Here is a 13,794-nt window from a genome sequence, read left to right on the forward strand (position 1 = left end):
TGGGGGTGGAGCCAGGAACAAGGTTGTGACAAGCACAATTGAACTCCAAGGGAGTTCTGGCCATCACATTTCAAGGGACTGAACACCTTTCAAATGCCTTCCTTCCATAGGAAATAATGAAGGATAGGGGCACTTTCTTTTGGGGCACATAGAATTGTACTCCCTGGTCCAATCTTTTTGGAAACTTGGAGAGTATTTTGGGGAGAGGCACCAGATGCTACGCTACAAATTTGGGGCCTCTACCTCAAAAAACAGCCCCTCCAGAGCCCCAGATACCTGCGGATCCATTCTCCATTATTTCCTATGGGAATACATCTCCATAGGGAATAATAAAGTTCCCAGCAGATATTTCCCTCTCTTCCCCCCGCTTTCTGATGACCCTGAAGCGAGGGGAGGGCCTCCTAACCAGGGGGATCCCCCGCCCCCACCTGGGGATTGGCAACCCTAGGGGTTCTGCAAAGAGCCAATTGTAAAGTCCTAAGCAAAGTCATACCCTTTCTAAGCCATCTGACTTCAGAGAGGTATCACTCTGGGCGTTTTCGCACTTAGCGTTTGCTACCGGTATTCCGCAGAGGAAATATGTCCGGATCATTTTCCTCGTTTTCGCACATTGCCTCTTTTGCGCAGTCGCTTTCCATGAAGCCCCGGCTCAAATCGTTTTCGCACTAGCATCGACTTGAGTTCGATGCCCTGTCAATCATTTTTTTTTTAAGCGCAAGTCTGGTTGCGTTACTACGTAACAACGTAACAATGAGCGGTCACAGCTGTTCCTTCCCCTTCTTTTCGTGGGCAAACCGCATCACGTGTGCCGCTTCTGCTTATAGATTGGCTGCAGCTGTAGCATCCTCCACAGCCCTTTATGTATTGACAGAAGCATTCACAGTGGAGAATCTGGATAACGAGACTGTGGTGTGTCTTTATTCCAGAGTGGAGGTTTTGCTTTTGTGTCTGTACGCCGGATGCCAACTGATTAATCCATATGCAAGGAGTCTCACTTCCATGAGAAGCCTCCCAGCACTAGATTCCCCCCCCCCAACACTTATGTTCGCAGGGATCGACCCTGATTCCGTAGTTCCGTATGACCAAATTCCGGAGTTGCGAAATATCGCAATAACGCTGACAGCCTGAAGAGAGAGAGAGAAATCGAGGGGTAATAGAGAGAGAGAGAGAGGGTGTTTGTTTGTGTGTGTGTGTGTGGCAGCTTCTTCTCTTCCCAGCCTCGCTCCCTCCCGGCCTTTCCACAAGACGCGCCTATTGAACACATTAAAACTGTGCTGGATGCGAAGGTTGGGCTTGGAGAACCTTCTTTGGCTCCCCTTTCCCCGTCCCGGTCTCAGAGACGTCATGGGAGAGAGGTATAAAATTTCAAGGCAGAGGAGTAGAGAGAGGCAGTGTGTGCTGTGAGCCAGCGATTAGGAGCTGGGCAGCAGGAGCGGCGGCGGCAGCGGAGCCCAGGCGAGCGAGCAGGGGGCCAGGGTCCGCCTCGAGCTGCGCGACCGCAGAGCAGGCGAGGAAGGAGGCCAGGCGCTCCCGGGGCTCTCTCGTCTTGTCCCGTCCCGTCTCTCCATGAAGCCGAGGCGTAGCTCTTGAGGGACGAGTCCGCTTGGGCGCTGCTGCCATCCCGAGGGGCATGCCAAGCCCGCGGGAGGCATGAGTGGGGCGCGGCGGGTGCCGCAAGTGCGCTCCGGGGCCCGCCTGGCACGTGCGCTCCCGGCTGCGCCTCCACCACGCCTGGCTGGGGAGCTGGCCGGCCCAGCGTGAATTCCGAGCGCAGACGGGGCCGCCCAAGCTGGCAGGTTCTCCTGGCCCCGGCGAACCAAGCCGCCGCTTCGCTTTGGCCCACGCCGGCACTAGATTCCCCCCCCCAACACTTATGTCCGCAGGAATCGAAATTTCGTAGCTGTGAAATATCGCTATTACGCAAGGAACTGAAATGAAGAAAAAAAATGGCCGGGCAGGCACGTTTCGGAAGCACCACGAACATGGCTGATGATTGGCCAGGCCAGCAGCGTAGGGATGGAGTGGGAGGACTGAAAGGCAGAGGAGAGTGCCGCCCCCAAAGCAGTCGATGCGGATCTGATGAGTTTCCCACTAAAAAATCCGCGGAGTGGATCCGGAGGTTTTAGGAAACTCCACTTGCATCCGCATTCAGATACTGCGGGGTGAAACTGCTGAAGCCGCGGATCAAACCGTGACCGCTGAGCAACATGTGCGAAAACCAGCAAAAGATCAGGAGCTAAATGGGATGCCACCCCAGAGTAAACGCTAGTGCGAAAACGGCCTCTGTGTAGGACAGTACTATAAGCTGATTTCTCCATAGTAGACTGAGAACCAGAATTGAAAAAAGAGATTGTGACAGAAAACAAGTATTTTGACAGCTTTTTGCCCGTTAATTGTTCCAGATTTATATAGCTGAGGGAACAACAGAGTGCCTGAGGTGAGACCAGGTGAATATGTTAATTCCTATTCCAAGGACTCTGCCTGCATATTGCAAATTTTTAAATGTTCTCAAATATAGAATACTCTTCACCAGTGTTCCCTCTGAGTTAGTGTGAGCTAGCTCACAGATTTTCAGTCTACAGCTCACACATTTTTGTCTTAGCTCAGGAAGGATGGCATTAATTTATGCAGTAGCTCACAACTTTAGTGCCAGTAACTCACTACTTTAATGCAAGTAGCTCACAAAGTAGAATTTTTGCTCACAAGATTCTGAAGCTTAGAGGGAACATTGCTCTTCTCTAAAGCTAATTGACTCCCCACACACACACATTTACAGCCCAATACTATTTATGATTTTATAAAAATAAATGCCACATTTCATTGGAGCATACTCCAAAATATTTGTGTTCCAGAATGTAGTCTTTGATGATTAATTGGCTCAATTGATCAAACTTCTTTTAGCAAATAAAACATTCTCATAATCAGGACTCATTAAGTAACTATGTAAAATATTATTCTTAATACAGATACTTCTAAAAATACAAATGGCTGCCACTATTTTAGAAGCATCTCCCTTAACTCGTACACAGGGAAGAATACCTCTTCTGAAATTACGCCTGCTGTTTTTATCTTTAAAGTTATGTTTTTATCTTCAAAGCTATGTTTGATCCATACAAACTTATGCAGATTTAATCAAATGATTAACTGATGTATCTATTTATGTTCTAGCACAAATCTCTTTATAAATACTCAAAAAGAAGAATAAGTAGTAATACTTGCCTTTAACATGCACAATCCATCCAACTGAGCACTGCATAACTGACAAGCTCCATCAAATAAAGTCACTATTTTAGGGTTGCTATAAGTAATCCCATCATTAGAAATCTGTTTAGACATACATCAGTAGTTCTGTGAGTAAGCATGCAATACAGGGCATTTGCATGGTATTTTACAAATAAGAATGTAAACATAGTAACTGGATTGGACTAGAGTTCCACCCAGCATATCGTGTCACAGTGATCAAACCAGTTGTTCTGGATGGCCAATAAACAGGGCACAGAGGCCATAGTCTTTCTTTGACATTGCCTTCTAGCTCTATTATTCAAAGGTTTGTTGCCTCTGAATGTAGAAGTTTCCTTTAGTCACCATTCACAGAACTATCCTCCATAAATCTATCTATGATGGCAAACTACTCCATATAGTCCGGTCCCTGAGTATCTTAAACATACACAGTTGCCCTTATAGGGTCAAGAGCACTAGTCCAACACTTTGTACTCTTACTGGCACCTCTCCTGCATCCAGTTGAACCTTTTACATGTGAGGTAAGTGTTCTCTCTCTGCCCTCTTGGCTATTCCCTTAGGAACCCCGTTTGAATCCACTCAATTACAGGCTGCAAATGAAGTCCTGAGCCATGTATACTGTTCAGTAACACTGCAAAGAGTAGAAAAGTATAGTCTTCATTGTAGTGGCCTCTAGCCTATGGATTCTTTCTCAAAAGATATCCACTTAACTTCCAACAGTACAGATTTTTAGAAGGGAATACAGAATATTTCAGTAAAGCTTCCAGCATCTATTATAAGTAGGGATGGGCACAACCCAGGAAAATGGAGGTTCATTTCAGTAATGTGGCAGAATGGTCCTCCTCCTCCTCTCAGCTAGAGACACCAAACTTGCAGTGGGTATCCAGTTGACTTTCCTCTACCTGTCCTCCAAATCTGGCAATAATTGGATTGGGGAAACAAGTTACAGCCCGCCCCCCAAATGTAGGAAATCCTAGTCAGCCAGAGCTAGGAGTCACAAAGCCCAAGGGGAAACCAATGAAGCTAAGTCCCTCGGCTCAGCATGAGTAGGACAGGTACCTCATTGACAGAGCCCAGCACCAAATACAAACCCAGCCAGGGAGCATGTTCAGAAATAAGTATGAAGCAGGGAGGAAGGGTGTTCTGGCAAGGCAACAGCAGCTAAGCCCCTCCACTCAGTGTGAGCAGAGAGACAGGTGGCTCAGAACCCTGAGTCAACTCCAACTCACAAAATCCTAGTCAATCAGAGCTAGTAGTCACAAAGCCCAATGAGGGGGTCCTCAGTTGAGGAACCAATGAAGCAAAACACCTCTGCTCAGCATGAACAGAAGGACAGGTGCCTCAGAGCCCTGAGTAAGCATCAAACACCATCAACCCCATTGCTCACAGGAGCAATGACTTCCAGTTTACTTCTCTCTCTGTTTCTGCCTCTAACTAATGCATGGTGCACCCACTGCTGATGGAAAACAATGGCTGCATTTGAGCTGGGGATATATATCATTCTGCTCCCATAGAATAGAATGGGACCTTCTTATTGGCAGCCATCACTCCCTGTTGAGCTTTGGAGGGCCACAACTGGTAATACCAGAGCTGCACAAGTACATCCCCCCAATTGTTCTGATGATCATAATTGATCAGTGCCAGCTTGTCCGCTGCAGATGCTGCTGACATGCCCCACCAAAAGATACCCAAACCTCCAAAAACCACATGAAGGGTTGCTGAGATGAGGTTGCAAGGACCTTGGCTTGTGAACCACAACCTAGACTATTTTAGTCACAAATTTAGGGTTGTGGGCAGGTTCATGCTCATCCTTAATTATAAGCACAGCAATGATGTTTTCATATGATAAATTTTTACACTTAATTGTTTTGTAAGGTATTTATAAAAGTATAAACATTCACAGTGCCAAAAAAATCTGAATCATAAATTAAAAAGAAATAAACATTGTTATGTTTATATTGTTTAATTACCTTGTGAGCTGGTTGAGTTTTTGGAAAGGTAAGATAATCTCTTTAAAAACACACTAAAAACTACCTATTCATCATCATTTGAAATAAATCCTAAACTTTACCTTAATTTGCCACCTTGCAATTGTTTTGTCATCTACCAGATCCATAGTATCAAAATGCTGTCCTTCAGCTGATAGGTGGCAATCAATCGTCCTGGTATTATGGAAGACACCGTTGATAAATTCAGATTCTCCAAGGACCCATTTGTTATCATTGGACTGCATTTAAGGATAGAAGGCTCAATTTAATCAAATTACAAATAATATGAATATGTATCACAATATTCAAATGGATCTTTCAGCCTGATTCAGGAGCTTTAGTGCACAAGGCAGGGATGTATTTTTGAACATTTAAGAGAATGGTCTTACATTTCTTACTTCCATACTGGATTATACCTGGAGTTCCAGTAGGTATAATAGGCCAAACAAAAATCTCCCCAACTAGGATCCCCAACCTTTAGTTGGTGGCTGGAGAACTCATGGGATTACAGCTGGTATCCAACTGACAAAGATCACCTGCAGAAAATGGCCACCTTGGAAGGTGGACTCTATGGCATTATACCCCGTTGAAATCCTTTCCTCCCCTGCACCAAACCCTGCCTTCCTGAGGCTCCACCCTCAAAATCTCCAGATATTTCCCACCCTGGAATTGGCAGCTCTACCCTGTCACCAGGACTTTTTTAGTAGAAAAAGCCCAGAGGAGCTCATTTGCATATTAGGCAACACCTGCTGACATCACCATTTGTAGAAAAAGCCTTGCAGGAATTCATGTGCGTATTAGGCCACACTCTCTGGAACTAAGACAGCCGGAACTGCGTTCCTGCTCAAAAAAAGCCCTGCCTGTCACTTAAATACATGTCATATTGTTTACAATCAAGAAAACTGACAAAAGTCTGTGTACAAATTCTCTAGTGCTCTTTATCACACTGGATATTGAAAAGGGAAGGGACAAAACACAATTGAGGTTTCTCTTGATTATTTTTTGTCTGCTCTTGTTTAGGTTTTGATTTACTGAAATATTTTTTGTCTGTCATGCCTAAATGGAGGCTTTAATCTAAAACCTCTGAGTGGACAATTATTTGTACCTTTCCTACTGTACCAGCCTTGTTAAATCAATTTCTTATCAAGACAAAAATGAACAGAATGTTCATGGGATATTTCAAAGAAAATAACTTGTCATGGAAATAGCTAGAAATATTGGGGAGCAGCTGCTGGTTTTAAGAGAACATGGAGGATGCTCTTGCAGGCCAGAATTTCAGCTAAACGTGACAAAGGTGAGTCTGAGGACACAGAACAGAACGGTCTTGGAGAGGGAAAAGCACAAAAGGAACAACAAAATAATATAGCTTAAAGTAGATTAGAAATAACATAATTAATATCAGTAGATATATGTTTGGGCTAGGCTTCTCAATCCCAAGGTCTCAGCGGGAGATTCCCCGGTTTTGCAGGTTCCTTCCTTCCCCTAGTTAGCTTGCCAGCAGGAGGACGGCCAGCCCCAACAGCCACCATATGCCTTTCCTCTTTGGAAGGCTAGAAGAAGCTTGGAAACTACTTGCTTTTTAGAAGGTGTGTGTGCCTTTAAATCTGTAGGAGCCAGGCTGAATGGGGGTGGGGCATGGCTGCTCCCAGTGAACTGCTAGAAAGGAAGGAAAACCAGCACAACAAATGGAGGGTTTTACATTCCTTTCAGAAGTCGTTTGCAGAGTGAAATAGAGAGTAAAGAGTAAACTAGAACATCTGGTTTCCCTGTGTTAGTCTGAAGAACTTGGTTGAATATACAGCAGATGGGGAACTGCACTGCTGTATTTTTATTTATTTATTTTAAGGAATATTGAAAGTCTCATGGCTCCACCCCCAGTTCCGAGATATTTTCTGAGTTAGACTTGGCAACTCTAGTTTAGGCCCAGGTACAAGAAGCATCTGATAATGGCAAGAATAGAGGTGTATGAGAAAACTGTATTCACTATTTTTGATATTCTTTGTTGTGATACTTGATTCAGTTTGGTTAGCTCAGGATTTCCAATACTATTGCATTAATCAAGCATCTGTTTCCAATACTGTTGTATTAAGCCACTTTGCTTAGACCCAGGCCATAGCAACAATGACAACAGATATGCCACAGGGGTCTCTAGGGTCAGCTGTCTCCTGGGCTGTTTTAAGGTCCCAATCCACCTCTAAGAAGGGTGCTCCAAAGAGTGATGGTAAGAGCACAGAAGATTTGTGGATGTTCCCTCCCCTCATTGGTGGATCTGTATAATATGGGATGTAAAAGGATGATACAAATGATCTTAAGGGACCCTTCACATCCGGGCCACTTGCTATTTGAGATCTTACCATCAGGCAGGCGATATAGAGTGTTGAAGGCTAAGACAAATAGATTCAAGGGCAGCTTCTACCCAAGTGCCGTGGTTAGGCTAAATGCAGGGTTATGAATGGTTATTTGTTTTCAGATGCATTTAAATGGTCTATGTATATGTCCTTTTTGGGGGGGGGTGTTGATGTGTTGGTATGTTTGTGGAAGAGCACCTCATTTCGTTGCTCTCATTTTCTTTTTTGAGAACAATGACAATAAATTTATCTATCTATCTAAACATAAACAAACAGCAATGGTGCCTGTTTTCTTGCTGACCATCAGTCAATGGCCAAATACTCAACAAACAGGTGGTTTAAGACTACTGTAACCTCTTGTCCTTCTCCTTTTAAGAAGTCTGGGACCAAGAATACTGCCAAGTGTTATAACAAAAGAAAACACACACACCCACCCCTTAAATGAGTGAAGAGCAAGACATTTCAAACTGTGATAAGTGAATTCCCAATAATTGTCTCACTAGGAGTTTGATGGGAGGGCTTTTAACTTAATGGAGTGTGAATGTGCTGTTGACTTTCTCATTTCACACTGACTTGCAGATGAGAGGATCCATGTTGCACTCTCAGAAAATCCATAGCCTGTAATGTAATCCACCAAAATAGCCTTAGCTTGAACTAGCCAAGTAAAAACTTTCACGAAAAATGTCTTCTAGTGAATTTGTGCAAATGGAATTTCTTTTACATAAGTGATAAACATGTCACATTACATCTCTTGTTCAAAGTCAGAGGCTGGCTTGATTAGCTCAGGACTTCCAGTACGGCTGAATTTATCAAGTGTCTTGGATAAATTCCAGCTTGAGCAATTGCTTTTTCCTCAACAAAAATCCTCCTGTAAATATTACTAACATTCTTGATATCAAACTGCTAATGATTAATATATTATCAAGCATACATCCACATAGGCACAAATGCGTGGGCTGGTTTTAACAGCTGTTACATGGAAATGTTCAGCCTGCCCATGCAATCTGCACCATACTACTGGACAAGAAATCATCCATGCAGCAACGCACAACTGGGCTGTACTTATTTACAGTCTTGCAATTAATGGCCTGAAGAAGCAGAATACCACTTACAGTCAGTTCACATGTAATGGCACTGAACTATGATTTGGTTCTTCAGGAATGAGCCTTATTCAGATGCATTCCCCCATCCCTTTCCTCCAACCCAGCACGCTCTGCTTTAATTTGTTACTTACTACTTAGCACAAATTGTCATTTGCTCTTACTCTGAAACAGCAAAATATAGCTTATACTTATCCTCCTGTTGCAGATTTTAACTTTAAAACACTATGTAGAATCTTTAGATATAGTAGACCCGAGAACTTGCTTTTAGGCTCTTGTATAAATCTGCAAACATGCATAATTTTCCCCACTGCTGTAGCCATCACAGTTTTCAGCCTTGGAGAGTAACTTACAAATTCACTGGCTTCATGCCCAGAATAAATCCAAGAACAAATTGAACAGCATTTGCAAAAATTATTCTTTAGGATGCTCACAGGTAGGCCTTGGATTCAGCAGAAGCTCACAGGAGCACAGCTCCTGAACCTTTCTAAGTGTTCCCCCTCCTCCTCCTCACCTTGTCCATTGAATAGTAGGTTCAACATCTTTATAAATGATTTGGATGAAGGAACGGAGGGAATGCTTATTAAATTTGCCAATGATACTAAATTGGGAGGGGCTGCAAATACAGTAGAAGACAGAAACAGGATACAGGATGACCTTGACAAGCTAGAAAACCGGGCTAAAGCCAATAAAATGAATTTTAACAGGGATAAATGTAAAGTTCTGCATTTAGGTAGGAAAAATTCAATGCATGGTTATAGGATGGGGAGACTTGTCTTAGCAGTAATATGTGCGAAAAGGATCTAGGGCTCTTAATGGATCATACGCTGAACGTGAGTCAACAGTATGATGTGGTGGCTAGAAAGGCAAATGAAATTTTGGGCTGTATGAACAGAAGTATAGTGTCCAGATCACATGAAGTGATGGTATCACTTTACTCTGCTCTAGTAAGACCTCACCTAGAGTATTGTGCTCAGTTTTGGGCACCACATTTTAAGAAGGATATAGACAAGCTGGAACGGGTCCAGGAAGATGGTGAGGGCTCTGGAGACCAAGTCCTATGAGGAAAGGTTGAAGGAGCTGGGGTTGTTTAGCCTGGAGAGGAGGCAGCTGAGAGGTGATATGATCACCATCTTCAGGTACTTGAAGGGCTGTCATCTAGAGGATGGCGTGGAATTGTTTTCTGTGGCCCCAGAAGGTAGGACCAGAATCAATGGTTGAAATTAAATCAAAAGAGTTTCCGGCTCAACATTAGGAAGAACTTCCTGACCATTAAAGCGATCCTCAGTGGAACAGGCTTCCTCGGGAGGTGGTGGGCTCTCTTTCCTTGGAGGTTTTTAAACAGAGGCTAGATGGCCATCTCACAGCAATGAAGACCCTGTGAATTTAGGGGGAGGTGTTTGTGAGTTTCCTGCATTGTGCAGGGGGTTGGACTAGATAACCCTGGAGGTCCCTTCCAACTCTATGATTCTATGAGGTGCAGCTGTATAACAATCCCTGGATGAGCTCCACCACCTGTTTTTCTACAAAGCGACCCCTGCTTACAAGTGTCTTAAATCATGCCTTTAGAGAGCATAAACCAGAAAGTTTAGTAAAATCATGAGTGGCCACATCCTGTAACCTGTGAATCTCTTAAATCTGGGTTGCAGTAAGACTACCTTCTCCTTTCTGAAGTCTTGGTAAGAAATCACATTTTATTTTTTAATGCAATTAGGCTGAAAGGGCAACTTGTATACTTTTTATTTATAATCTCATTTACTTATTTTAGTGTTTCTGTATAATTATGCTCCTTGCTTATTTAATCTGTTCCGAGATAAGTAACCTGATTTTAAATAAAGTTCTTAAGAGACAACATTGCGCAATCATTGCCCAGGATATAAAATTTTCACCAAGAACTGGAGTAAATAAACTTCTGCCTACTCTTCAGTCAGAAGGCTGGTACCTATGCAGAATGATTGTTGAAGAGACTGATTATTCTGCATACAGACTTGTGATTTAGTGGTTATTACATTTCTTTACAACAACAACAACAACAACAACAACAATAATAATAATAATAATAATAATAATAATTTATTTTTGTATCCTGCCCTCCCCCGCCAAAGGCGGGCTCAGGGCGGCTCACAGACATGGCATTCCATGATTCAAATAAAACAATGTAAACAACAATTTTAAATATAATCAATTACATAAATAACTTAGTTAAAATAGATAAAATAGGTGCTATAAAATACTATATACACAAGTCATAATATACACAAGATGGCTAGGTGGCTATAATAGATAATTTTTGTCCCTGTTTTAAGTCATGCTGTCCACTGTGGGAGTAACTTTGTAACACTCAAATCCAGAATTGCAAACTATAGTTTGAAGCATTGAGTGCATAAGGTAGAGGATGTGGAAATATAAGAACAGAAAGTGTCCAAAAGTGTCAGACCATGGTTCAGCATTACATGTGAAGTGCCCCCAAAGGGCCTAGAATGGGGTAATGATATACATATTTTAGAGATACAAGTGACATTGTGCTTTCTTCTCACTCTCTTAGCTTTATTATAGTGACCCACCTGCAATTTGTTAATTTCACATCTCAGGCCAGGAGACTCTCGAAATCCATGGCCAAAAGCTCTTACGGTTGTGCAGTCATACTGCCGAATATCACACAATCCTCCATTTTCTAGCTCTATGATTTCTGGAACCTGATCTTTGAAGTTAAAACCAGAAATTCAAACATACGGAGTCAATCAACATGCAAATAGAATAAAAAATACACTGTAGATGGTAAAAAGATCAGACAAAATAAACAGTTTATAAATCATAAATGAAAAACTAACATGTCAGGGAGAAAGCTAGGTTGTCTTCTTGACGTCTAGCTTTCTATGTGTAAGAAGCTTTTTTAGTGTTGCCACCAAAATAGCAAAAGCTGAGGTCTGGTACATGTTGGAGAATGAGATATGGATGAGTGCTAGAATGCTAGACTGGTAGAATGTACCATGCTGTTTAGAGCTGCAGGTAATATTGTTCCATTTTGATTATTCCTCTAGATAAGAAAACTTCCTACAAGTATAAAAATTACACCATGAGGAACAAATAGATTTGTTTTAAAACTTCTCCAAGTATAGATGTCAAACTGATGGGTCGGCAGTTACCCAGTTCCTCCATTTCCCTTTGTCCAATCTTACAGTACCTCACCAATTCTCCAAGAATTCTCAAAAATAATGTGCAGAGGCAATTTTTAAACTTAAAATATTCTTTTAAAAAAGCACTCTTGCAATATTAACAATATCTTATCACTGACATCTCTTGCTCTGAATATTGCATCAAAATCTGGAGACAATATCTGTGTTGTAGCAATCTTGAGTCTGCTGTTCAGGTGTGTGCATATAAGTTGCAAACCTACTTTGATTTATTGATATCCATTACAGAAATCTCATAGTCAATGTTTTGAGCCTAAGACCCAGGGGAAAACACTAAATGCCTGGGCATTGTGAGCTTTTGTACATAAGTTGCTTCATGTGCTCGTCAGCCAATGGAGAAAATAGAGGCTTTGCTCTGTAGCTATTCTGTGATTGAGCAAGGCTGACAAAGCAAGCTGTGATGTAGAAGGAAGCAAGAGAGATAGAAGGAAGCAGATGACAGTGAACTGCTTGCGGGCGTGATAGGAGCCCTCCAGGGGCCTGATAGGACCTCTCCAGGGACCTGATCCAGCCCTTGAGCTGCACATTTGACACCCCTGACACACAGCTTTTGCCTTCCCCAAGACTGTAAATTCCAAAATCACATTAAGGGGAGGGACGGTGGCTCAGTGGTAGAGCATCTGCTTGGGAAGCAGAAGGTCCCAGGTTCAATCCCTGGCATCTCCAAAAAAGGGTCCAGGCAAATAGGTGTGAAAAACCTCCGCTTGAGACCCCGGAGAGCCGCTGCCAGTCTGAGAAGACAATACTGACTTTGATGGACCGTGGGTCTGATTCAGTATAAGGCAGCTTCATACGTTCATACGTTTACATGGTCACTACTACCCAGGGTGTCCACTACTTCCACCTCATCAATTATTCTTCCCTTTTGTTGAGAATCAAGATTGCAGATCACTTGTTTCCCTCTCCACTTTCTGGAAAAGGAAGTTGAGGAAGAAAACAAAGATTTAAAGAATTTTAAATAGCTTAAGAAACTCTCATTAGCTCAAAACATAAGAACTAAAGTCTGTGCATGTACTGGTTTTACCTCAGGAATAAAAAAAATATATTTATTTTTGAATTTCAAAATGCCTTGAGAACCACTTAAGTTGTTTAAGTTAAAAGGAGCCCCCAATCCTTCTTTTGGGTTCCTGGGCTGTGAGAATAGCCAAAATATTATACTGTGATGAAGTGATGGTATCACTTTACTCTGCTCTGGTAAGTTTAGTTTAATGTTAGTTTAGTTTAATGTTTAGTTAGTTTAATGTTAGTTTAAAACAGCCAGAGTTCTTCAGTAAAGAAGAAAACACATTACTAGGGTGGTTTACTCAGTGAAGGGAAAGAAAAATGGAGGGAAAATCTTGCATCTGAGGAAGGGAAGTGGACGGGACCATCACAGCATGTAGGGACTCTTTCTCCCCCTCCCATGTTATGTAGTGTTTCATTCTCCAAGGGTGAATTCAGATGATTAGGTTATTGTCTCACAAAACAGTCTAGAATAGATGCCTGACATTCTTGATCATATGATGTTTCATTTCATCCAGATATGGTAAAGTCAGTATAAAATTATTATAACAAGTCATTTGATATAATAAATGTGGAGCTGCCACCACATGCTGAGAGGCGAGTTTGTTTAATCTGCTCCGTCAAATATCAGCTGTTGGTACATTCAAGCAGTTCTTTTTATTATAAGTGATTTGTCAATATACTGAAATCTCTGCTACTATCCAGACAGTGCAATCAAAGTGAAATGCTCAAGCTAAATAATTAATACTTGCATCATTTTAATAATTAATTCCTAGTTAAGTTTTGGAAGAGAACAGACTCAGCTTCCCAGCTCTCATGAGACTCTGCAGTTTGACACTGAGATAGGGTTGCAAGTCCCCAGGTAGAAGCAGGGATTTGATGGTTCCTGCCTGCTGCTAGTCAGCTGGAAGCCCTATCCCCC

The 13,794-nt window shown here is 42.3% G+C and overlaps 1 protein-coding gene across 1 annotated transcript in view; it reads right to left on the bottom strand.

The window, feature by feature from the left end:
* Positions 1-13,794, bottom strand: part of VWDE (von Willebrand factor D and EGF domains) — an 80,751-nt gene that overhangs the window by 34,641 nt on the left and 32,316 nt on the right. The window contains exons 13-15 of the mRNA XM_060247699.1: positions 11,241-11,377; positions 5,312-5,467; positions 3,220-3,324 (exon numbers count right to left, since the gene is read on the bottom strand). Of these exons, the coding sequence (XP_060103682.1) occupies positions 3,220-3,324; positions 5,312-5,467; positions 11,241-11,377 (398 nt within the window). The remainder of the gene's footprint in view (positions 1-3,219; positions 3,325-5,311; positions 5,468-11,240; positions 11,378-13,794) is intronic.

The sequence above is a fragment of the Heteronotia binoei genome, chromosome 10 (genome assembly GCF_032191835.1).
Source record: "Heteronotia binoei isolate CCM8104 ecotype False Entrance Well chromosome 10, APGP_CSIRO_Hbin_v1, whole genome shotgun sequence".
NCBI lineage: Eukaryota > Metazoa > Chordata > Lepidosauria > Squamata > Gekkonidae > Heteronotia > Heteronotia binoei.